This window comes from Branchiostoma belcheri, unplaced genomic scaffold (assembly GCF_001625305.1).
Source record: "Branchiostoma belcheri isolate BF01 breed outbred unplaced genomic scaffold, Haploidv18h27 scaffold176, whole genome shotgun sequence".
Lineage (NCBI taxonomy): Eukaryota > Metazoa > Chordata > Leptocardii > Amphioxiformes > Branchiostomatidae > Branchiostoma > Branchiostoma belcheri.
In genome coordinates this window covers 237,521-264,133 of record NW_017803224.1, presented here as the reverse complement: position 1 = coordinate 264,133, position 26,613 = coordinate 237,521, and the positions used below count along the sequence as shown (strand labels likewise).

The window sequence follows — 26,613 nt, the reverse complement described above, 5'->3', positions numbered from 1 at the left end:
TATGTTCAGATTGTCCTTTAATGCTCTTAGGCATGATCAACCCACTGGACTTGTAGGCACACCATGTCCAGTGCTCTACATACAGGGATACCACCATTAACAAGGGACAAGTCATTCCCTACACTGTAATATTCTCTTCCTCTGGGTAGGAACCCTTACACAACAATAAATAAATGATGCACAAACTTTGATATGCACTTTTTCGGGGGGGGAGGTGTTCTCTCTAGCTTCACTCTACTCCGCTACTCTACGTTTCCTTTTGAGATTAAATTCTAACAAGATCACGTCTATCCTCTACTGTTCCGCTGCCTTGGTTATTTATAATCACAGAAGGCAAAAATCCGTACGTCACAGTCATTTGGTAAATGTCCGACATGGTATCCTTTACAGTATTCCATCAATTTTGCCTCAGAGGCAGTGTTTTTTTGAACCGATGCCATCTTATCCACATCACTGCACCATGTGATATATAGCTACATTTTCGTTTGGTCCTTTAAATGTCGAAGGAGTTTAAAGTGTTCGCTAGTATTGTCACTTGTGTAAAAATAACAACAGTACATATCTGCCTAATATATGTACAATGACACCTTCACACCTATTTACAAAAAAACGTCCTATAGATATACATATTTACAGTCTATGACACAGGTACAATTTTTTGTGACCCGAACAGAACAGTTCTTAAAACAACAGTCAACAATATCTGGCTTATGCTGCACATACAGTACAAAATACGTTCTAGTTCTAAGGAAAATAGATGTCCTGTTTCATTCCTTCAGTCGTTCTATAGACTAGGAGGGTTGAAAATAGGCTCTAGATATATTTTGTACTTGGTGATACGACTGTGGCACTCGTGGATGGCACCACTTTTACACTCTCACTTACAAATGTAGCTCATCAAGCCAATCACTGTAGCTCTACTACAGATAAACTTTACACCAATAATAATTTATATTATATATAATATATACACTAAACGAGGACTTTCTAAATCTCCATCTTGGTCTAGAAGGAAGGAACATTCATGGAAAGGAGGTTCACAGTCTATACAAATTAGGTTTGTCACTTTCTCTTTACACAGACACTGTCGTCTCCTTGGATATTGGCAACATTCTTCTTTTTACACAATCATCACAAAAACATTTAGTACCTGCCACACGACAGGGGAAATTTAATTAGGACACAGGATGCCAGTTTGTCGTGGACACATTTGACAGTAACACAGTTGAGACTTAGTGAAAGAGACTGAAGAAAGAGAACAACAGAAAAAACGAAGCAGGTACATGTACATATCGAAAGGTTGGGATAATAAGATTACAATCATGCACATACATATGGAGACAGACATTCAACTTGCAATGATAGGACCTCTGACAAGGTATTAACACATTTCATAATTTTCAAGATAACACATTTCATAATTTTCAAGATGGACGCAATTAAGTGAACATAACGTTGGAACACAGCGGACAAACCGAGCAACGACATTTGCACATAACGACATTAATCATTCCCCCATTGGAAACAGGAAAAATAGTTCACCATTTTGTTTCGTTTCTTTTTTCACAGCAATGACCCAACTATGTTATATCCCAATGGCTTCCCACTGCAAGGCACGTGCCAACATAACATCCCTCTGTATAACTTGGCAGCTTTATCCTACATGTTTGCCTTGTTCTTTGTTCTCCTGTTTTATTGCAAACTTTATCGTGAGCCGTCCCTACAGCACCGGGCTATTATATATAATAACTGGTCCCTGTCTAAGAAAAATGGCCAGGCTACACTGTTCATTCTTTCACATGGACAGGACAGTCCTCTCCTAACATGCCAGGATGGAGTTGCCTGACTGTAAGTTGAGAGAGTCTGATGTGTCCATGCTCTCACACTCGGCGTCTACCTCGTCGATGCTGAGCTGGGGGATAAGAGGCAGCATCTCCGGCTGGTTGGATATGTGGTTGTAGGTCATCTGTTCACTCCCACCAGCATCCTGGAAAAGCGACATCGAGACATTACAGAACAATCGTACATAAGGAAATAGAATGAAAAGAGGAGGTTGACAACCATTTTACAAATATCTTCCTGACACACTCCCAAAAATAGTTTCACCTGGTTGATAAAGCATAGGATATTAGGTTTTCTTTTGACACCAGTGATATAGACTCTCATGTTTTGACATCTATCAGACACTTTCCTCAGGACTTCTGACTGTAGTACTGCTTTCTGACGCTATTGCATGTTTGTAGCCGATGTAAGTGGTGCTTTTGCAGTAGTGAGAGTCTAAACCAGTTGTGTAAAAAGAACCTTTCAATTCCTGACACACTTTAAGACTGAACTTACAGGGAATGTGACAGGATGCTGCTGGGCTAGTTTGTAGGATGTCTGTCGGATCATATGGCCTCTGTTGGCTGCTGACGACCCAGCTGTCTGCATGCTGTTCTCTGCTGCTGCATGATGTATCTGCCCACAAGGCTGTTGGTGTCGTAGCTGTGCCATCTGTTGCTGACAGAGCTGTTGCTGCAGCTGTTGTTGTTGTTGCCGCTGCAGCTGCTGTTGCTGCTGTTGTAGCTGCTGCTGCTGTTGTTGTTGCAGCTGCTGCTGCTGCTGTTGCAGCTGCTGTTGTGTAGCTGCTGCTGCTGCTGTTGCAGCTGCTGCTGCTGCAGCTGTTGTAGTTGCTGCTGCTGCTGCTGTTGCAGTTGCTGAACTTGAAGCTGCTGCAGCTGCTGCTGCTGCAGTCTGTCCTGCAGCTGCTGCTGGCGGATATGCTGCTGCTGTTGCTGCAGGTGCTGCAGCTGCTGCTGACGAAGCTGACACTGCAGCTGCAAGGGGTTCTGCTGGCTGTCAAGCTGTGTCTGCGTGTCAGTTGGCCTGATCTGCATTCTCTGGAACTGCATGTTGAGTTGGGACTGCTTCTGCAACATCTGTCTCTTCTGGTGTAGCTTGTGCTGCAGAAGCTGCTGTTCCAACGTCTGAAGAACAAAAACACGCACAAAGGTTAACCAGCATACCAGCTGAACTAACAACATGTAGAAGGAATGGCCGAGACTTACAGTAACTGTTTGATATATGCATTATTGAGACTGCCACCCCACCGACTGTTTTGATAAGATTCTCACCATTTTCAGATCTGCTTGATAGGGGCCAGAATTCTCCACCAACTGAAAAATATCAAGACCAGGATGACTTCTCTAATATTACCACAGCTCTCTGGTAACCTGCTGAACTGGAAGCAACTCATCTTAATTTTCATGTTAGTATGTCAATTTTCTTTTTTCTTACTTTAACTGCAATATGGAAAATGATCAGTTAGACATTAGCCAGCAAGAAATCCCCTTTAGGGTTTTCACTACCACTGGCCTGCAGCCCATCCTCACTTGCCAACCGTCCTGGCGAATCAAACGGTTTATAGTACCTTTGGCATGGTGCAGCTCTCAGCCAATCAGAACTCAGCACACTGTTGATACTATAAGGTCAGCAGTCATGACCAGATAAACAAGCAGTAGCAGGGTCGGGTGATTTGAAAGGTGGGTGCTGATTGGCTGAAAGCTTGATTCTGTGCCATATAAGGTAAACTTATGAATATTCAAGAGGACCCAAATGTGATAGGAAGCAGATTGATTTGCCAGGGACTTTCCAAGGCAAGCTTTCTTGGGTTCTGGCATCTTGGCATGATGTCTACAGCAATTTATCACCATAGATTACATTGCTGACACAAGTACAAAGACTAGACATGTCACACAACTATCCACATTTAAGATAAACATACAGACTGTCTTGACAAGGGGTTACAATACAATAATATTATTGAGTGAATAAAATTTCCACATACCTTAAATTTCTGTGAAGGTTCTAGTGCCAGAATCTGTTCCGGGAGCTCATCAAATCTGTGGTCAAAGTCGGGGTCTGCGTGCACAGTCGCATGTTTCATTAGTTTGGGTGTGGGCTGCTCCGCTGGTTTGTTGATGGGGAATTGTCTGCGTGTGAGCGGGGAGGTGTTGGGTGTGCTCGGGGGCTGGTTTGGCACGACGAGAGGGGAGAAAGGCCGGTTCGCTCTCAGTCTCGCCTCTTGGAAGCGACAAGACGGCAGTTCGCTCGCGTCCTCGGCGTCACAATCCGACACTGTCCTGTTACACATCTCCTGCAGGACCTGATGCTCCTTGTGGAGCTGCACCATACCTTTGACTTTGGCAAGGTCTTTCAAGTGTTGGCGGAACGCCACGATGCCCTTGGTGAGAGAACCATCTGAGGCACGCCTACCCTCTCGGAAGTTTACAGGAGAAGCACGGTTCGAACTACTTTTCTCGGCGTCGTACAAACAACTTGTCATCGCCGATCGGTCGTCATGGACGTGGTTGACGCAGGGCTCCATGTTTTCCACCTCGTCTGCAAACCCAGCGTGTAAAGAGTCTACTTGGAAACCTTCCTGGGCACAAGGCATTCTGTCCATCTCAGTTCCTTGGTCATTTACAAATGTATTGCACGGGATCAGGCTGGGCGGCAACAGCGGTCCTTCGATCGGATCTGCCAGCGTGTGCCTTCGCTGAGAATTGCACGGCATGTTGATGGCGGACATCCCCGGGAGGTCGGCGTGTTCGCTGATGTCCGCTTCCACGTCCTCGTCGAGGGACTCCATCATGCGACTCGGTGAGGCCGACCGGACCTTTCTGACCTGGGGGTGGGGGATGACGTCCAGGCAGCACCCCTTCACCTCCGGGGTGGGGACGTCCTCAACTCTGTTCAGAACAAACTGGTTGTAGGACTGAGCCGTTCTCTGGGAATCATCCACAGTCAATTGGAATGACGGTTTCACGAAAGGCGGGACAGAGTTCGTCATGGCGTTCCCGCCGCTGAAGCCGGTCGCGCTGGCCTTCAGCATGGCCTGCTCAGCGATAGTACTTGGCCTGCGGCCTCGAGAGTCGGTGCGGTTTTCTAGTGGGAAACTGCTGCGATGGTACTTCAAACGATCAACAAGTAGGTGGTAGATGGCGGCAAAGTGGTCGTAAGCTTTGCTATCAAGAGACTGAAAACGGGAAGAAAAGACACATCGTAAGTCACATGTAAAGCCTTGTGACCTTTCCATCAAAATGTACAAATGAATGTTTATTTACTTTATTAAACATGTTTGCAGGAGAAATTATAACTACTTGGCCAGTGCTCTACATGTAGCTAGCATCTGTCTTTCCATTGTTTGGCTGCCCAAATTTTTGCCCAATCTGTCACCTTTGACAGACAAAATCATTGTTTTGTATCATTTGTTGCAGAAGATATCTTTTCCGACATAACATTTGGAAACAACAGACGGGATGCCTACTTATAAGCGCGAACATGACCTTATATGAGACGCTCTGACAAAGTACTATGTACAATTTACGGGTTTCACACAGGCGCAATAGGTTCTGCCGACGTGCTGGTTAGAACAGATGACCTATGTTGTGAACCCACTGTGAACCATATTATGTGCACTGTCCGTTACACCCCCTTTTCTTAGAAGTAGACTAGTCCTGTTACACAACCCCCCTATCTCAGAAGTAGAACCGTCCAACTAGGGACCTCACTCTGGAGTTTAGAGTCCTGGAGGAAACACAATAAACCAAGAAGCTCCACAAGTGTTGTTGACTTGTTCACTACAATCAAGCAAAAGAACCTGCAACAACCTACCTCGCGAGTCTTCTGTGGATTGATGCCCAGCATGTTCATGAGCCTGATGACCTGCTCGTTGTAGTGTCCCAGTCTCTCGTCCTCCTCCATCTGAGGCAGCGGACTGGACAGCGGTCTGCGGGGCACCTGGCCGTCCTCCAGCATCCATTTGTGATTCTTGATTTGCTCGATGCTGTAGCGCTTGCTGGGATCCAGAACCAGCATCCTGCGAATCAGTTGCTCACATTCTGCAAGGAACAAGGACAGTGGTTAGAATAATATTATATAAGAATATTATATAATAATTTCTATGTTTACCGAAGGAAAACATCTTGTTTTTGCTCAGTTTCTTCTTCTTCTTCCGTTCCAAACACTGACCTCTGACCTGGCCAATGACCAGACTGTCTCTCACCATGGTAACTGGTGTTGGATTACATAATGTTGCAATTTCATAGTAGGAAGGATTTAGACTCCTGTCACCATATATGGAAATGTGTTTGAGTAAGAATTAACAGAGCAGACCATATGCAATTATGCATACTTTGCAAATGTTACTTTTCTAGTTCTTATATCTAGTATTACTTTTCAGTATTCACCTGCATCAGACGGAGTGCAGAAAAAAGTATTTTGAGCCCTGTCTGCACATGACCCATGCCTTAGGCCACATCAATTTAATTTCTTGGTTAACGGATTCGCCCGCTTCATTTTTTTTGGATTTGCAAATAGAAATAAAAATTCAGAATCAACTGCAAAATGCTGATATTTTGCCCTGAACAGTTGAAGACAGTCCTTTTCATCCTAGTTGTTAGAGTTATTCTATCTTTCAATGCAATGGTATCATTAAAAGTTCAAAATTCATTGTTTAAATTTTGAACCAGCCTGGTGTGTTGACTTAATGACTCCTATCGTACCATTTTGGGCCATAATAGGATGCCTAGGCCTGTTATTTTTTTTTCGCCTGCCCGCTCCATTATTTTTCTAGAAAAATCTGTTAACCAAAAAATTAAATTGGTGTGGCCTTACCGGTTGACATGAAGTATGGGATGCGGAATCGCCCTGCCAGCACTCTCTCCCTCAGGGCAGGTAAGGTGTCGGCGTTGAATGGCAAGGCCCCACACACCAGAACATACAGCACCACGCCCAGGCTCTGAGAAAGACAAGACGAGCATTACTCACACTCGTTATCTGTCACTGACCTCAGCAGACAAAGACCGGGGTACAACGTGTGACCTTTGTTCGTGAAAGGGTACATGACGGCGCTCCGAGAGATAATTACCGTGCATTGTGCTCGCGTTAGTGCCAGTTAAGAGAACATGGCAAAGGTAAACCATTGACAATGCCAGTTTTTAAACTCACCTTTCTGTTAAGCAAACTAAAAGTGAGTGATCTGTTTCCATCACCAAAACAACTTTCACGACTCGTAATACAACTGAAAACTTTTCAGCGTGCCACTAGGTTCCCCTCAATTTTACATTGTCACACCGTTTAAAGTCCTTCTAAAGCTACAGTTTCTTTCCTGGACTGCAAAATTATAGAACTCCCTCCCGAACACATGCTTCCCACTTGAAAACAATCCTAAAGTCTTAAAAATAAACATCCACTGCCATCTTTTGGCATAGTTATATATGTTTCATACCACCTAGCTCAGTGGTTATGTATTTGGCTAGTATGCATTGACGCATGTCCTTCATCTACTGTACATGCATTAAATTTTGCGCCAGTTTAATGTTTTGGTAGTTTTTGTGGTGGTTGAATTTCGGGTGAAGTTAGATAATTCTGTAGTAGAGTAGAAATTCAAACCATATATTAGCACTCAGTGAGTGTCATGATTTCAGGACAAAAATGTGCAAATAAAATCAACTCAAATATTTTCTGATTTACAGTACTGAGTGACAAAAGAATTTAATGGGTAGACAAAAAGGTCTGCCGCGAAACATGGTAAGCCTCGGGTAACCCCTTTTAGCTGAATGACTTCAGTCTGCTAACTTCCCACCTTGTGCTTATGCCAGAGAGTCAGACGGATTGATGGAATTTAAATGTTGTTTCAATCCCAAAGGAAATGCCATTTTTCTCACGTTCCCAAGTATGGTGGTGATCTTGTTTGATACAACTCGAGTCAATACCCTGGATATTCAGTATCGTGATGTTTAAAGGCCAAGCAAAAAGACAAGAACGTTACCGTTGAGTCTACTGGGGCACCTTAGTACGCCCACAGTAATGCCCAAATAAGGGCAATCGAGACACTAGTGCCTCACCTACGAGTGCAGACCTTTAATATCTGAAATTCTGATTGGTTTAAAGAAATATATCTGGAAACAAAAATCCCATGATACTATTTAACGTTCAATTTACCTAACCAAGGAGGTAAAAAGATCTAACCCCGAATCAATTAGACTAGATTGCTTCCGAAAGTGTAATAAATTGGTCACCTGTGTACACGTATGGGTAAAATATTCATCGTTGGTACTTGTTTAATCAGACATTAATAATTCTGAGTGGGTTATTTTTTTATCGTGAATTGTTTGGTCGCTGGAGAGAGGTCTGCACCTACCCAAACATCCAGCTCAGGTCCGTAGTACTTCTGCCCTTCGAATACCTCTGGTGCGGCATAGGGGGGGCTTCCACACCAGGTCATCAGGGGCTGCCCAGGAGTGAAGTAGTTACTGAACCCAAAATCTGGACAGAAAAAAAGAGTAAGAGCAAATTCGTCAAAGAACCGAAGTACGTTACAGTAGCATTATTTCAAAATTTCAGGATGGCAAAACTGGATTTTCTAACTGGAGTAAATTTTCTGGTCATTCTTTTTATACAGTAGTAAGTTGACCTATACCATTATTACGTCACAGTTTGCTTACCTGTTCTAAAGAACATTCTAGAACGGTCAGTTAAAGAATAGAGATCATTTCAAAGTTTTCAAAGTCAGGTATGTTTGATTTTTGCTGCGTCTAGTCTTGTTGACACACAGCACAACATGCCGTAATGGGTGATTTAGTTGTGACATTAGACGAAAGTAGTACTGTATAAAGGCCTAATGTTAAGTCTAACGTGACACAAACACACACCACGCTACGCACCCCTGTACAATATAAACGTCTATTGACCGGAATTCATTGCGGTAAACAAACTGTGACGTAATAAATGGTATAAGTCCATTGATCCTATCCCCAAGCTGATATCTGTGATGAGGCAAAACTGTGTTGACAGAAAAAGATTGCTTGTTTTGTATTGTAATTTTCATGTATGGGCGGTAACCCAAACAACTATAGGACAAGCCTGAAATGTGCTAAGAAATGCCAGGCAGTAAACGTTAATATCTGACAGGTTTTCTCATCTTGTATTTTTGTTTTGCCGTCCTGAAATTGCATTGGGTGCCTTAACATTCTCCCTGCAGACTAACTAAATTGTACCAAACAGAAATGGATACCTGCAACTTAGCTGACTGTGAAGGGTTAATAAAATACTGGACATTGACAAAATCAAACAAATATCAATATATCATATTATAATATCACCAAGCTATTTGCATTAAAACTATTACTTCCAATTTTTTTAAATATCCAACAAAGTTATCCACATCATACATGTATCTATCATACTACAACATGTACTGCATGCTAAATGGAAATCTGTGCTATTTTTCAATGGCTGGCCTACATTTCAACACTCATAATAATCATGGTTTCTGTTAGTATTGCAATTTGTTTTACGAATATAGAAAAAGAAGAACTTTATTGCACGACAATTGTACAGGGTACATTGTATGGCAAATACTAGTAGGTAACAATAAGTAGCATAGTAAAATAGATAGGTATAGAATAAAACTTAACAACTTATATATATATAAAAAAATAATCAAAAGTTAGCTTAGGCTTTACAATCAGGCGGAGTTATCTATGGGTACATGTGACAGCAAATCAGTATTCTTTCTAATAACAAAACAGTCTTTTATGTATTTACCTATTTTTGCATTGTGATATAAATTTCAAGTACACATGCATATGTGATGGTATTTTCCACAATAACAAATCACATTTTGTGGCTATATCTGTACCCTTGACCCGTACTTGACCAGCTAAGGCCTTGCCAAAAGCACGGGAACGTTAATACCCATTATGGCATTACACGTACATGTACATGACAGAATACGCATGCCACTGATGTCTGACACAGCTACATGTACATGTAGACTGCCTATGGTAAAACAATGTTGGCAGCGGTGAAGTATTAGGCTTTCACAAAATTCCAGATAGTGCACAGTGGTAGTAGATGGTATTACTGTAGATGAAATCTAGATACATTTATGTCATGCAGGCAGGGCAAATGTCACCGAATATGAAATGTTGCAGCACAGTTATACACATTGTATATATCAGTGTTCGAAATACCTGTCTGCAGTCTGCAATCTGCAGATAGATTTTCAAGATTGCAGAAGAAAAATTTACACAATCTGCAATTTTGCAGATTAAGGAAAAATTGGCACTTGGGATTTGGCGCTCTTGGCCCCAAGGACAGACAACACTTAAGCTCCTGTTCTGAAACAACAGGAGCTTCTTCACTAATTTGCATCAACGTTGTCTTGACTTGTCTATCTTTTCTTTCTTTTGGGACTTCCAAAGCACTGAAAAAAAGTATTTCGACCACTGATATATGGTGGCTGTCATTCCACACTTCATCTCAGAAGTAAAGCGCTTGTTCTCATCGGATTTTGCTTATATATAAATTATGTCCTTAAAAATTGATTATAATCCACTCAACAAGATCAGAATCAGAGTTACAATCCATCCAACATGACTGTTGAACAAAAGCTACTCTCATCTGCCGAATAAATATACCCCCCGGAATAAACGTACCCCCCCGGACAAATCTTCAAAATCAAATAAACATACCCCCGGAATAAACGTATCCCCCGGAAAATTACCAAAATTGACGGGTAACCTGTGTCTCTTGTACTAAAATGCACCCTTACTGATATATGCACAAATCTTTAACTGTTATTTGCAATTAGGAATTTAAATAGACAAAAAAAAGAGCATTTAATATTTTGTATTTTGATAAGCACCACCCATGACAATAGAACATTCAGACGAATTTATGCACGCGGTGATTGCAAAAACCGGCCCGAAAATGACAAGTTTCTCGCTACAATATGCGTTTATAAACGTCTTCGCGTCAATGATTTGTCAATTTTTTTCACACGAAGTTGAAAAAAATTACTGGTTTTCAAAAAATTAATAAACGTACTGTGCAAAATAAGAACGTACTGGGTGGATGTTTGGGCCCAAAAAAATAAACGTACCCGTATGTTTATTTGGCAGATGAGAGTACATTCACATTTAAAATTTGTGACCCTAGCATGTCCTGATCACGAGATATGCAAACCAAATCTGCTGCAGTATCATGACAAGCTGCCAGGGGGCCCAAAACCTCATCATTTCGAGCTCTCATCAAGACCTTAAACCACCTACAAAGTATCCAGACCACTCATCTATAAGCCTTCTCGACTTATTGCGTTTACACGCAGACACACACACACAAACGCTACCGAAAATACATTATATAACATTTTTGTATGGTAATAAATATGAAGGATTTCTTACCGGCAATTTTGATGTTCATGTTGCTGTCTAGCAAGAGGTTCTCTGCCTGTAGAAAAAAAAAACATGTACATGTTAGACTCCCACCTAGTTATATATATATATCAGTCTTGGAAGTCCAAAAAGAAACAAAAGATAGACAAGTCAAGACAAGGTTGATGCAAATTAGTGAAGAAGCTCCTGTTGTTTCAAAACAGGAGCTTAAGAGTTGTCTGTCCTTGGGGCCAAGAGCACCAAATCCCAAGTGCCAATTTTTCCTGCTGCAAAATTGCAGATTGTGTAAATTTTTCTTCTGCAATCTTGAAAATCTATCTGCAGATTGCAGACTGCAGACAGGTATTTCGAACACTGATGTTAGTTAAGTACATGTAAGTGTGACTTGTTTTCATTGGATTATAAGCTACATCAAAATGTTACGTGTACATTCTGTAACATCAATTGCTGGAGAGATATTCAAAAATATTCAAAAATCTGCTAACATCTGTGTCCATAATAAAATTATCACCATAGTCCATAATATCGCCACCTTGAGAAACAGTGTGCTTTTAAAAGATATTTTTACTGCAACATACCCTAGCTATGTACATTTGAGGTGTGCAGGAGTGCATAGCAAAAGTATGTTGCAGTAAAAATATCTTAAAGCACACTGTTTCTCAAGGTGGCAATATTATGGACCCTGGTAATATTATGGACATGGATGTTACACGATTGCACACCAAATCCCATAACCAATAGAGAATTGGTAGCCAAAACGGCTACTTCAGTGCGCTACACCTGATTACTACTTATACAACTAAAAATAAGGTACTGGGCCAGTACTTGAATGATACGTAATGATTCTACCACTCTGGGCTTTTTTAGATTTGCAAGTACCTGACCAAAAGCAGTACTTAAAACATATCTAGATGTAATATAGGATGTTATATGAGGGTATTAAGTGGTAAATAGTACATTTACTTTCTCAGCATCTCAAGGGTTGATACGTAACTGAGTACCCTTAGCACAACCTCAAACATACGTTTGACAATGTGCATGTAGCTATACATGTGCTGACTTACATTCTATATATACTAGCTTGTAATGTAATATGGAGTCATATTCAATGCAATGTATGTACAATGTAGGTGCTTGGATATTGTCCAGTTTTAGAATTTTGGCACGACTCTATATTATAACTGAATATACTTAAATCATATCTCTAATGCAAGGATGCCAGGTATAATATTAATCATATTGTGTACTAGCTAGTATTGTCATCAAAAATTGATGTGGACTGTATATGATATAAATATGAGGTTAATATATCAAGTAAAGTTTGGTATGTGATAACTAGCCATTTCAGCTACTGACAACAGTTATGCTTCTCTCTGTCATTTGCGTTTTTTAGAAAGATAAACTTAATGCCTTTGAAAGGAAGGACAACTTTTTATGACAAAGGATATGCTTTCTTAAAACGTCACACAATTCCAGTGCTACAGTATCTCCAAACAAATACTGACTCTTTGCTTCCACAAAGGTTGAGCTAAAAAAAAATAACCAAGTTTCAAATGTTGCAAACTTTCAATCATGTTCTTTGCAATTGTTTGCTCTCAAACGACCATGCCAAAAATATCTGAAAGTTTTAGTATTACTTTTGGATAAAATTCTATACCTACAGTTAGTTGCAGAATTTACGCACTAATTCCTAGAAAAGGTTGGCAAAACATCCAGCTTTCTTTTGCTATGGCTGAAAACTTTCTCCTTCCTCTTACACATGTATATTATATATCAAAGCCTTATATCGCTTACATAGCGTCTGGCAGGATGCCTTACTGCCACAATACCCTAAAACCCAATGACGTCAATAGCCTCTTACCGGGGCCATAAAATTGCTTTTAAAGAGCTCAGATACACTTTGTTCAAACATGACGGGCTACAGAAGGCTTTTGATGTTTGGAGTGCCACCTGCTCCAAAGGCCAAATAGCATGAAGAGCTAGCTTTGTTAAAGAAGGGGACCTGGGGGTCCCCCGTCTACTCTTCCAATCTTGTTACCAGGAAACCCGGCCTAGAGTAACTCCATGATTTCCTCCATTGATGATTCATCAACCAGGTGCTACGATCATTGTTTGTTTGTGTTTTTTTTTGTTGTTTTCTTCAGCTGTAAGTGTACGAGCAGGATCGTAACAGCGTCTGGTTTTTCGGTGGAAGAATTGAGCGTACTGGAAGCAATATTTTAATCAAAACTCTTTTATTTCGATCGATAAAGTGTTTCCTATCTCTCATCAACGCTCTTGAAAACATTGTAAGCTGTTTGGTAAGTTTGGTAAACAGACATGAAGTACTGTGACCTTTGCAGCGCCTGCCATTAAATTCATCTGACTACTTAGTAATTTGAGGTTATGAAAAACTGCCTTGGGCTGACTGCAAGTAATTTTATGGATGCCATTTTCTGCAGACAGACTTCAAATACAATAAGATATTTGAGAGGCAAAATTGCAAACAAGAATTTGCGTAAATTTCCAAAACTGAGGACGGAAATGTTATGAGACAATGATTGGAGTGGCAAAACATGGTATAATCAGAGCCAACACGTCAAGTATATTCAAGTTGTAAAGAAATAAGTGACACAAGAGTGGTAGCCTAGTATCTACACTCAAGGCTAGTGACGTCACTTTTAATAGTTTTATAACTGCTGAGCTAGTTTCACTTGAGGCTACATGCACCCGACAAAACATTCTTGGTTTCTACTTGTGGACCATCGTTTTGGTTGTTTTTTTCTTTCAAAATCTGGAGAAAATCAATGCTCGCACGGATGTCATCCGTGAAATTTACTTGCCGCGGCCTTATCGAGTCAAAGGTTACATAACAGGTTTATCGTGTGTAATTACCTTCATGACGTCAATGCCCATTGTTGTGTGGTTATCGGACGATGACATTTGTCATGCCCCGCGGGAAGGAAAAACAGTCGACCAACCTTGAGAGCTCGGTGAACGACATCTCACCTCTGACTGATTTTGTATTTTGATTTATGATTTCTCTGTTATGTTTAAGTATTATTATTTTATGTTAGGCCACACCAATTTAATTTCTTGGTTAACGGATTTTTGTAGAAATACAATGGAGCGGGTGGGCGAAAAAAAAATAAAAATAAAAACAGGCCTAGGCATCCTATTATGGCCCAAAATGGTACGATAGGAGACATGAAGTCAACACACCAGGCTGGTTCAAAATTTAAACAATGAATTTTGAACTTTTAATGATACCATCGCATTGAAAGATGGCATAACTGTAACAACTAGGATGAAAAGGACTGTTTTCAACTGTTCAGGGCAAAATACGAGCATTTTGCAGTTGATTCTGAGTTTTTTTTTTTTTTTTGCAAATCAGAAAAAAATGAAGCGGGCGAATCCGTTAACCAAGAAATCAAATTGGTGTGGCCTTATGGGCTCCCTTAGAAATCAGCCCCAGCGGCTGATTAAGGGACCACCCAATGTGTCCTCAAGATAAATAAATAAATAAATAAAAAGGAAAAACAGACCAACCTTGAGATCTCGGTGAACGACATGACGGTTGTGACAGTACTCCACCGCCGAGATGATCTGCCAAAACTTCCTCCTCGCCTCGCTTTCGCTCATCCTGCCGTGATTGGCCAAGTAGTCTGAAACAATCAAAAAAAAACTTTCATTGAAGTTTTGTCGTTGAAGTTTCAGGGCTGACGGAACCCTTTTTTCTTCAATTACTTGCACCAGAGCAGGTAAATATTGACAAGTGTATGAACGAGTTTGCAAACATTGTACGTTGAATACGGTGGAAGACGAAACACATTTTATCTAAAATTGTACCCTCTATAGCAATGAACGAATGAACTCTTTGACGTAGCCTCCATATTCTACCCAAACTTTCACACATATACAAATGAAAAGAAAACTACTCTCCTCTTAACATCCGAAAACCCACAAATTACAGAAAAAGTGGGATCCTTTGTCTTCGTCTGTCTTCAAAAAAGAAGTCAAACCCAGTAGTTTTTACTAGTAGTTTCTTAGCAGTTATCAGTAGATCTATGTGTATTAATTGTCTTTTTTTTTTAATACCAAATGTATCTTCTATTCCTGCAATTAGCCCTCGGGCATTGAATTTGCAATAAAACTTGTCCATTAACATTGGTAAGGTTGCTAATATATCACTGCTTTCCCAATGAATACTGCCTTGCCACCGTAGGATCTGCTTGGAGACTTAAACCAAGACGTCATAATTGTTTGGGCGGAGAACTCAAAGGTCATTTAGATTACCACTTCATTTCACTTTATCCCCCTCCTTGATAGGTCAAGGCCTTCCAGACTACAATCCTTCATTAGGCCACAGCAAGTAATTTTTATGGATGACATCAGCGAGCGCAATTTTCGCCTGATTTTGAAAAAAAAAAAATTTTGTTGCCTTCTGACAGTGGTCACCATGCCGAAAATAGGCCAAGATGTCTGTTGCCATGCCGGAAGGTGGATGGCAGATAACTATAGAGAGAGGAGACAAGAAAAGGCTCTGATTTTATGTTTTGTTTCTTACTTTGATGCAGTGATATGTGATGTTGGCTGACGTGTGTATACAATGTATATTATGTGATGTTCCCATTGAATCAAAACCATTTGTACAATGATTGAGTCAAAATTTCAAAATGTAAGAACCTTGTTTTTTTCGGCCCGCCTTGTTTTTTTTTCGCCCGCTCGCATTAGATTTGGAATCTGTAGAGGATGTCATCCATAAAATTTACTTAATTTATTTCTTTACAAACTTGTCCCAAAAAGCCATTCGCAAAGTAACACAAAGAAATATTTTTCATAGATAAAAAAATCTCCAGTCTATACTATAGATTTTCGTGATGTTTTTAGGCTACACCAATTTAAATTGTTGGTTCTCGAATTCGCCTCTTCATTTTTTTTTTTGATTTGCAAAAAAAAAAGCTTCTGGTTCTGAATCAACTCAAATACGCTCATATCTTGCCCCCAACAGCTGAGGAAAGTCCTTTTCTTCTTAGTTCATACAGTTTTTCCAGCTATCAATGCAGTGGTTTGACTTTTGTATTGACTTTATTACTCTTATCGAAGCATTTGGAGCTATAATAGGATGCCTAGACATGTTTTTATTTTTTCGCCCTGTCGCTTCATATTTTTTCAGAAAAAATCAGAGAACCAACAAAATAAATTGGTGTGGCCTTAAGTACATTACTTAAGTGTTGATTTTTATTTTTCGTTCTTCAAGCTTTGCTCCTAAAATTTCTCTAAAACATGTAACATCCGTGTCCATAATATCACCAGGGTCCGTAATATCACCACCTTGAGAAACAGTGCGCTTTAAGATATTTTTACAGCAACATTCCCTAGGTATGTACATTTGAGGTGTGAAGGAGTGCATACCAAAAGTATGTTGCAGTAAAAATGTCTTACACACTGTTTCTCAAGGTGGCGATAATATGGACCCTGGTGATATTTTGGACACAGATGTTAGATCATGAATTAGTAAAGCAACAACTGCATCTTCATTGTTTCTTCTCACAGTGCACTACCGTGTCTTATGAAACGACCTCACTAAAGGTAAAACAGTCAATCACCCCCATTGTTCCACCAGGTGACATTCAGTGTTCTCATCAACATTTGTCTCTGTTTGTTTGAACCATTCTTTAACCATGGCAAACTCAAATTGGCCTGCAGGTCGCTTTTAATTGAGGTCATGAGGGAAGAGGTATGGGTCAAGCAAAATATATCACAAAGATAATTAAAAGCTTTAAGTATTTTAAGTCCTGAAAAATTTATACACATACCAATATTTTTACACATACATGGTACAAAAGATATGCATATAAGAGTGAGAACTACTAGTATATGGTTCATGTCAGTTTGTTTTGGTCATTTGACCGAATTTTGTTGCTCATGACAGACAAAAATTTTACCCATCTTTTAAATTCTATATGTCATCTTTGACGGACAAAATTCTGTGTGTAAAGTGATGGAAAGAGACATGTTATTAAACTAAGTTTAGCCTACAAGTAAATCTTGCTCCCAGCCTCAAAATGCAGGAAATAGCATTTCAGATATGTATATAGCAGTTCAGATTTCATACTTTTTCCAGAGGAACACGTGCCCCCAGACCGATTGTCGTGTTTGATCATCATCATCATCGTGTTTGATGCTCGACATGATGGTACATGCCCTTTTCCGTAGAGCGTAATCAGCCATTTTAATTCCATGCAGAGTGTAGACGGACCGCTGTAATTCAACGTAGAGCGTAATTGGCGCATTTTGCGTGGAGCGTAATTCGCGTTTTAATCCTACGTAATGTGATGTAGCCACTTGGAATTTATCGTAAAGCGTAATAGGTACTGTAACGTAATACGTAGCCGGCTCTCAAAATTTAGCGTAGAGCGTTGTCGGGACCCTCCCATGCAGGCCCTCCTAGAACACCCGGTGATGAAATGTGTGTAAAAGGTCAGCCATTCTCTCCTGGGCAGCTTGTTTGTGCCCGTGAGTAACCTGTAAGGTATGAAATGTCGTCAGGAGCGACAGTTGACCACCTTGGGATGTCAAACCCGTCCAAACATACCAGAAAGACTGCAAACAAAATTGTACTAATGTGGAATCAGGAGTCCTAATTCACGACACCAAGTTCAGTGACACATTGAGTTGTTTTTCTAACCTTTTTATGTTTGAGATCAATACATGCCCGTAGCTAGGGGGAGGGGGGTTCGGGGGGTTTGGAAGAACCCCCCAAGGTTCAAAGGTCCACTTTTTATCTAAAGGTCGAAGATTTTTCTTGAAAAGGTGGACTCACAGGACTGATTTGTATCAGCAGTGGATCTGGAATTCTACACAAACTGATCACTTTGAAATCCTCGCAAAAAATGCAGGAAATGGTTCAAAATTTTCTGAGGGAGCATGCATGTAGGAATATAACTGTACAACAATTGTGCTACCTGGGATTTAAGTGATCAATTTTACTTCATGAAGAATTACCCATTTAGCATATTGGATCAAATCTACGCCTCACAGAAAAAGGCATGCAGACTTTATATAGAAAAGACACATTGGACAGTGTACCAACAGACAGCCATACTGATCTGAGGTACGTACTCGGGCCAGCAAAACCCTGGCCAGGTTCTTGTTTGTTCGGCAAGACTAGCATGTGTTTATCAACCTCCCCGCAGCTCTACCACACATCACTGCCTCCCTGAGAAAGGGGCACTCCAAACCCTGCCTTTCCAAGCAGGACCTTTCTCCTGTTCCAACCAACCTTGGGTAAATAAGGTGTTGGTTTGCCATGCTTCTCACGAGCAGGCGGCTGGCAAAAGGACAAATGGAGAACTAAAAGTCAATCGGAAGTGCAAGTAATAATCGGCGCTGATAGTCCGTATATTTGTAATATCTCTGCTTTAAACAACTGAAGAATATACCTCACAAAATTTTTATTTTTTTTGCACTCTACTAAAGGTCAGTGAAGTTTTATACCGTACTTTGAATCCTAATTTTATATAAAACGTGCATAATGAAATATAATGTATTAAAGAAATATTCACCTGTTCTGTGCCCTAATGCATAGTGAATATTTCTTACATTTACATTTCATAACCACACATTTTATATAAAGTTTGAATAAAAAAAGTACATGTATGGTATGAAATTTCACTAAAACTTTTAAGCCACTGAAAATGATCCTCTGACCTTAGATAAGGAAAAGAAAGAAAGAAAATGTTGTTTGTTGCAGAGATCATCCATTACCACTTTAGAAGTGAATCTATTTTCCAGCCTCGCACTCTTAGATTCCAGGAAAAAGAAGCCCTGTATGGTATGAAATTTCACTAAAACTTTTAAGCCGCTGAAAATGATCCTCTGACCTTAAATAAGGATAAGAAAGAATAAATAAATGTTGTTTGTTGCAGAGATCATCCATTACCACTTTAGAAGTGAATCTATTTTCCAGCCTCGCACTCTTAGATTCCAGGAAAAAGAAACCCTGTATGGTATGAAATTTTAAGCCACTGAAAATGGTCCTCTGACCTTAAATAAGGAAAAGAAAGAAAATATTGTTTGTTGCAGAGCCTCGCACTCTTAGATTCCAGGAAAAAGAAGCCCTGTATGGTATGAAATTTTAAGCCACTGAAAATGGTCCTCTGACCTTAAATAAGGAAAAGAAAGAAAATATTGTTTGTTGCAGAGCCTCGCACTCTTAGATTCCAGGAAAAAGAAGCCCTGTATGGTATGAAATTTTAAGCCACTGAAAATGGTCCTCTGACCTTAAATAAGGAAAAGAAAGAAAATATTGTTTGTTGCAGAGCCTCGCACTCTTAGATTCCAGGAAAAAGAAGCCCTGACCAACTTCAAGCTGCTGCGATTCGTCAATGCGTCCTCAAAGCAGCTTTTTATGAAGTGCCAAATCTGGGGTGGAGACCCTTCCATCTTGAGCTGTTTGCTGATGGATGGATCGAGGAGGTAACGTCACGATGATAAGACGCCAGAGAGGGAAGAAAACCTTATTCAGAATTCAGGGAAGCGCTTGAAAACCTCCCCTGGCAGCCTGCTTGACTCGTAACGGCACCCGCAGTCCGTTTTGTGCTCCCATTTCCTGCATTATCGGCCCCAAACAATCTCACGACTCCAGCATTCACCAAGCCGGGAGCCTTTGTGAGCTAGACGGGTGCCATGAGATGATGGCATTCATGAACATTTATCAAACCTCGCCGCCCGCCCGATGCTATACGGAGGCTTAGAACAAATCGACTGCCGACAGTCTCCGCGGCCAACTACACATGTATGTACGCGGGATATCACATGAACGCAGCCATGCTAAAATGCGAAGAAAGGCCAAGGTGGAATTGTCTGATACATAATGCCATGCAGCAGGTCTAAATCACCCACCACACTTCCTGGAGAACAAATGTGCTACCTTTACCCTTTCCTGACTGATGCCAGACGGGACTCGTGAAGAACCAGATTCTGGCAAGAATCAGGATCCAATCTAAACAGGTCAAATCCAGTTTCTAACTTATTTGTGGACCGTAGGCACAAACTAAGTAGTCTAGATGGATTTTTTAGAAAAAAATTCAGCTTCAATTGACATAAAAATCACCCTAAAGGACAGGGCCAGTGTTGATAAAAATATTTATTAAAATACCAACGAAAAAGCTGGTTTTGCATACAGACAGACTACTGAAACTATTATCTCAACGGCTTACAGGAAAATTTGTTATGCAACTACTTTTAGAGGCAAATTCTACAGAAATGCATTTGCTGCTTTGACAGTTACATTGGTTTCTGACCAGTTTTTAGCAAGAATCCATACTTCCTAAATTCTGAGTGCATGGTGCATGTAAAATTTTGTCTGGTGTAGGTAATTTTCAATGTTACCTGCAGAAAAAAGTACATTGAATTTTGCAGTTTTTAGCAAGAATCCATACTTCCTAAACTCTGAGTGCATGGTGCAGGTAAAATTTGTCTGGTGCAGGTAATTTTCAATGTTACCTTCAGAAAAAAAGTACTTTTATTATGGAAGTGTCTGAATTTTACATGGCAGAGAACACCTTCTACAAGGATGTCACTTCAATTATGCCATAGACACCATCACCCCCAATCTAATTATCCCACACAACATCTGGTCAAATTATGTACACAGCTTTTAACACTGCGTTTATTGCTTAGGCCACACCAAGTAAATTTTATGGATGACGTCCGCGCGCCCATTGATTTTGGCCTATTCCTACAAAAAAAAACAAGAAATTCCGCTTCCTGTAACTATGACCAAAGAGTTACGACAGGGCCGCAAATCGTCAGATTGACGTGAAACCCTTAACGCAAAAAAGTGTCTATTACCATCCTGTTTTCACTGTCCACTGTTCCACCTGATTTATTGCTGTTTTGATGATGAATAAAAGACTTCTTGCTTGTTACACTGTGTCACCTCATTCAATTTGTGTCCTAACATTTGTCATCTCTTAGTACATTTCTAATCTAGGCATCTTGTTTTTTAGGGCCCTACTTGTTTTTGTTTTTTCGCCCTCTCGCATTAGATTTAGGGTCTCCAAAGGACGTCATCCATAAAATTTACTTGGTGTGGCCTTACACATTGCTAAGCCATCAGCCTACATTTATAGGATATTACATTCCGACCACTTAAATTCGTTCAACGTTAAATTATTTGTCATTTGGAACTTAGACAGGGCTCGAAATACTGGGTGCATGTGCACCTTAGTGCACCCAAAATTGGAGTTGTGCGCCCAATTTTTTCTGTGGGTGCACCCAAATATTTTTGTAGGAATTTTTAACATTAGAAGTGTATAATAATATACCGGATATGCTTGGTCTCTAAGTATCAGAAAAATAATTAAAAAAAAACTTTGTTGTAGCAAGGAGGTTCAAAAGGGAACCTTTTAACGCCATGGTTGTAGTAATGTTTCAGACTTTGAAGTTAACTCTCATTTTAGATTCAAGCTCAGAAAAGAGCAGTAAGACCTGCAATTAGGTTTTGTTTTATATGGTGCACCCAAAAATTTTTTGTGCACCTAATTTTTTAGGTTGGGTGCTCCAAAAAAATTCCGACCCTAGACTTTTTTGTATTGTGTGGACCCCTCAAGTACATTTTCGAGCTGATCTAGCTCCATGATCTGACACCTGAGTGAGAAATGTTGTACAATTTGGTTTTCTAACATTGACATTTAAAAAAATATAAGTGTCCTCGTGCAAGTTTTATTTTAACTGTATTGTATAAGTTGGATCAATAGAGATTGGCAAAGTCTTTAAAAAAACTAATCCCTACCTACTAACTCTAATTTTTCAGCACTGAAACAGGAAACACATTATATTTTTTCCTAGGACCTTATATACATTGCTGTCATTTTGAGGCAAACCAACTGGGTTTTCCCAGCGAAGACACGTAAATGAAAAGCGCTTAGCTTCAATGAAATATGTGCAGCTGCTCCATTTACCACTGAATGGGAATTATGGTTTCCATTTGAGGGAAAGATTACAGGGAATTCCTTTTGAAAGGCCAGGAGAAAAGGATCTGTGCAGGGCGCACTGAACATTACCCGCCAGGGCTCGAAATACTGGGTGCATGATTGTGCACCATAGTGCACCCAAAATTGGAGCTGTGCACCAAAATATTCTTGTAGGTATTTCTGTGCATTTAAAAAAATAGTATGCAGGATATTCTTGGTGTCATAAAGATAATAAAATCTTTGTTGCAGTTCTTGTGTAAGATTTTGAATTTGGCTGCCATTTCAGATTCCAGCTTAAAAGAGGAGCATTAAGATCTGTCATTATGTTTTGTTTTATATGGTGCACCCCAAAAAATTTTTGTGCAATTTTTTGTGTAATTTTTTTTTTAGGTTGGATGCACCAGTGCACCTATTCCCAAAAAAATGAATTTTCAGCCCTGGCAACCTAGCTGTATACGTAAAAATGCTACCGAACTATCACGCAATTGTAGTACATCTGGAAAAATTCACCGGGCATTACGACACGCACACGCATATCGAAGTGCACGCTACGTCACCCTCCTACGGACCTGATATACAGTCCAAGGCCTGTCCTCGTTTCACATACCAGCATGACAACAGACACTGGGCAGTAAAACTAAAGTCGACATGTTGACAGGACTGTAAAGTGAAATGATTACCCAGCCGCCAAAGCCTTTATGGGAATGGGGGGAATGGAACACACTCTTACAGGGAGCGTTATCAGTTCCGAAACACCTGGGGAGCTTTCCCCGTCTCGTAATATTTCAAGTCGCAGACAAGGTTTGGCACCAGAATTATTTTGAATGAAAACAGTACCCAGCTACCACGCTCTTACTTCACATTTGTATAAATTCTTAACGCAAATAATGAATCTCTCTGCAATTTTACAATTCCGTATCAGTTTTCGGTACTAACGGTAACTATTTATAGTTTGCTTTACCCACCGTATCTTCCCAAGATTTCCTAGTCTCCTTGTATCACATGTTTGGAGGGTACTTACCGAAAATTTCCCCATTGCTGGCATACTCTGTGACAAGGTAGATCATGTCTTTTGTCTCCATCACCTAAGGGAAGGTAAACAAACACGCTCAGAGCCAATCGATTCTAAAGCCACGCCGGATATTTTGTCACGTACGGCAAACGCTGCCCCGATTTCTTTACGCATGGGTAGCGGCCAGCCAAAACAAAAACAACGGCTCGAAAACTAGACAAACAACAGTTTTCTGGTGGATGAAATTAATCAACACGACATTCTATTCAAAAATCATTTATTCTTCCAGTGACTGAAAGACAAATAATTATATAGATAGGAAAATTTTGACACGTGACGTTATTTCTCTCAAAATAATGGTATGTCAATATCCATTTGGTGTGAAATCGGTTGTAAGAATGCCTGTGTACATGTAGTTCTGATAATTTTTCATATCATATCACTTGTCTATGCAAGCTTGCACTAAGTTGCAGTTAAGATCGATGCCAGGAAAAAATGTTTTGTTTCCAGATTACCAGACTGACCCTGATCTTTTTTTTTTGCTTTTGTTTCACCGCTAGTATTTAGGGATATAGAATATTCGATCTGACAGCTGAGTGATGAAAAACATTGTCATGAGTCATTTTACAATGTTCTGTTACAACAGATATTGTGCAAGTGAAACAACTGTATAAAACTCCATTTATTATAAACATTGTCCTACTTTGTTCAATTCATAAATTAAAATATGATATGGAAAATACCATTGTTGGTGCACTTCAGTTTTGTATTGCTAAATTATGTTTGTTGGATTTTTTTTGTTCAATCATTTCATTGTTATTTCATCACTCTTTGACAAGCTGGCCTGCAGGTCGCTTTTCAATGAGGTCATGAGGGAAAAAGTCAGGGTCAGAGACAAATTATACCAAAAAGATAATGTTTATATCTTTAGCTGAAATCTATGTAGGAAAAAATGGAATCCCTTAAGTTTTAACCCAGGAACACAACATTAATTTTGCTTAGCCTTATTGGAATGGAGGACCACACATGCCCACAGGAGCAGCTACTAGTATAATGTATGCATCATTCTTGTAAAACGATGATGTCATTGCCGCCTAGGATGGATATTGCATGGTTACCCTCCCGCAAGGCGGGATAGAATACCATCGTTTCTGTGGCACTGTTATGGGTATCTTTTTATTTTACTCAATTTTAGATACATATGGATAGTACCTTACATGTAACTGAAAAAGGACAATTTCCAAGGGAGCATATTTTTTTTTAATTTTAACTCATTTCTTATCAAATGGATTTCTTTCTTAATCCGTTGCCAAACTAGTTCAATATGTACAATTCCATATTTTGAAAATTTAGCTTCATCATCCAGGATACATATTTGTTTCTGGTAATCTTGTCAAGTATGAGATTGACATTTTTGACAAGACGATCTTTTTTTTTCATCATTTTAATCCAACTTCAGTTGGGATATTTGACACAATTGTTTCTGGTAACATGTCTAGTACTAGGATTGACAAATAATAACAAGTCGAACAAATAAACAGAACAAACCAAGATGAATTTAAAGGAAAGAGTATACATGTGTGGTGTTGCTGTCATTGTTTTTTTAAACATGAACAGTTAACGTTACTAGTTTCCTTGCTTTACATCAAATGTTATCAAAGATGAAGCAATGTAGCCAGGCTAGAAACATTGTAAATTGGCACCAATTGGGGGTGGGCAAACGTGTGTGTGTTGGTGTGTGTGTGTGTGGGTGTGATTCAATGTACAAACACATTGACTGGACAATATCTCCTGAGGTAGTATGACTCATGCCATATACCCCCTCACTAAAATGAGTAACCCCCTCCACACTTAAAATGACTGTACATACAACACACCTTAAATTGCTAACATAAAATCAATTCTCAGAGAATGTATCAAATTTTAGTTATCAACTATTTTGGGGGATACTTTTTTCTCTACAAATTAGGAGGTAATAATTGTTCCCTCCATTGTTCAAAGTGGTCTTTCGGTTGAACAGGTAGGTCTGTGGGTAAACAAGTCTGTTTTGTCCTTTGGCAATGTTTACCTATCCACTCTATCTTAGTCCAACATATGATTTAAGCATGCGGTCTTTGACCGGAGGAAAAACATATTTCTGGGGAAGCGTGACTGGCCGGGAAAATAGCTTCCCTGTGCCCGTAGGCTTACAGTTACTGAAGGTTTCACCAGACAATGGTGGTCGAAGGGACACGTGTCCATTCCCGGGAAAAACCTTGGACACAATAGAGGACCTTTAAATGCAGCATATAATACAGGTAATTGAGCACCGTACCTGGTACAGCTTGATGATATTGGGATGATTGAGAAGTTTCATAATTTGCACCTCTCGGTAAACCTTCTCCAGGTTGGCGTCATCGAGCTGTGTCTTGTCGATGATTTTGATGGCAACCTACAAAAAAGGAGACCGTGAAAAAACGTCTACCATCAGACATTCATACACAAAATTATGGCCGGGTTTTCATTCGCAAATATAATCCGTAGTGGACAGCAGACGTTTAGAAAACGTGCTAAGGTACAATTTCTGGCAAAGATCGACTTCGTCGCCCAGAATAATTTGCCAGTGTTGACGCTTATAATTATTTACGTGCATGGCTACTCTCACGGCCGGCTCCGGGAACGAACGGCCGAGGTTGTGCAATATCTCCCCCGCCACCACTACCGAGCGGCACCGATACGGGCTCGATCCTCGCTCGATCAGGGCAACTTACCTCCGATTTAGTGACCCGATGTTTGGCCAGTTTGACGACAGCAAAGTTCCCCTTGCCTATGGTCTTCTCGATGTCGTAGAAGCCAACGCGAATCTGGCCTCTACCTCTCTCCGCCATGACCATGGTCTCAGCGTGCGGCTCTCTCCCTCCCCACAATTGTTCCGTGTGTGTTTTTCTTTCCGTGCGGGGTACAGCAGGGCTCGGACACGGCTTCTCTCTCAGTCAGCAGCGCCCCGCGACGTGTCTGGAACTCGTGCGGTATTCTACCGTCCGTACAGGCGACATATTAGTCACTTGGCCCCTGAGAAAGGTAAGAGAAAAGTGGCGGTAAACACCGAGAGCTGGGCTGGCCGCCAGCGCGCCGCTCGCTTCCCCGGCACCCGACGTGATGTATTAAGGTTGTGCGGCAGCTGCGTGAGCGCTCCCCGTTCCCCTTTGCTGGGCAGGCAGGGACGTCAGTGCCATGACGTCAAGCCGGGTATTATCTCTTGGGGGCGGGGCTCCCGCAGAGCTGTCTGAATTAGTCGGCATGGCAACAAGCCACCGATGACGCAAAACAGCATGGCCGGCCTCTACCAGTCACCAGCGCGGGAGGCATGGCGCGGGTAGTCGGTACACACACACACAAGCGCGCGTGTACACAAGATTCTAACGGCCAGAACCTTCTT

The 26,613-nt window shown here is 40.5% G+C and overlaps 1 protein-coding gene across 2 annotated transcripts; it reads right to left on the bottom strand.

Annotated features, from left to right (window-relative positions):
* Nucleotides 1-26,413, bottom strand: LOC109467147 (serine/threonine-protein kinase SIK2-like). 2 transcript variants are annotated; one of them, XM_019765086.1, is made up of 12 exons: nt 25,946-26,413; nt 25,510-25,626; nt 23,205-23,268; nt 14,751-14,866; nt 11,232-11,277; nt 8,186-8,310; nt 6,658-6,781; nt 5,656-5,882; nt 3,827-5,017; nt 3,114-3,155; nt 2,338-2,966; nt 1-1,987 (listed from the first exon to the last, which is right to left on the bottom strand). In XM_019765086.1, the coding sequence occupies exons 1-11, from the start codon at nt 26,066-26,068 to the stop codon at nt 2,388-2,390; spliced, it is 2,754 nt and encodes a 917-aa protein (XP_019620645.1). In that variant the 5' UTR covers nt 26,069-26,413; the 3' UTR covers nt 1-1,987; nt 2,338-2,387. The 2 variants fall into 2 exon arrangements, with proteins under 2 accessions (XP_019620645.1, XP_019620646.1); XM_019765087.1 differs by lacking the exon at nt 3,114-3,155 and having other exon boundaries at nt 25,946-26,412.
* Nucleotides 26,414-26,613: the final 200 nt, after the last annotated feature.

Coding starts and splice junctions, on each gene's coding strand:
- LOC109467147 (XM_019765086.1), bottom strand. CDS start 26,068: ATGGTCATGGCGGAGAGAGGTAGAGGCCAGATTCGCGTTGGCTTCTAC. Junction 14,867..23,204: donor CAGCAATGGGGAAATTTTCG/GTAAGTACCCTC, acceptor TGATTGTTTCAG/ACTACTTGGCCAATCACGGC. Junction 3,156..3,826: donor AACCTTCACAGAAATTTAAG/GTATGTGGAAAT, acceptor GATATTTTTCAG/TTGGTGGAGAATTCTGGCCC.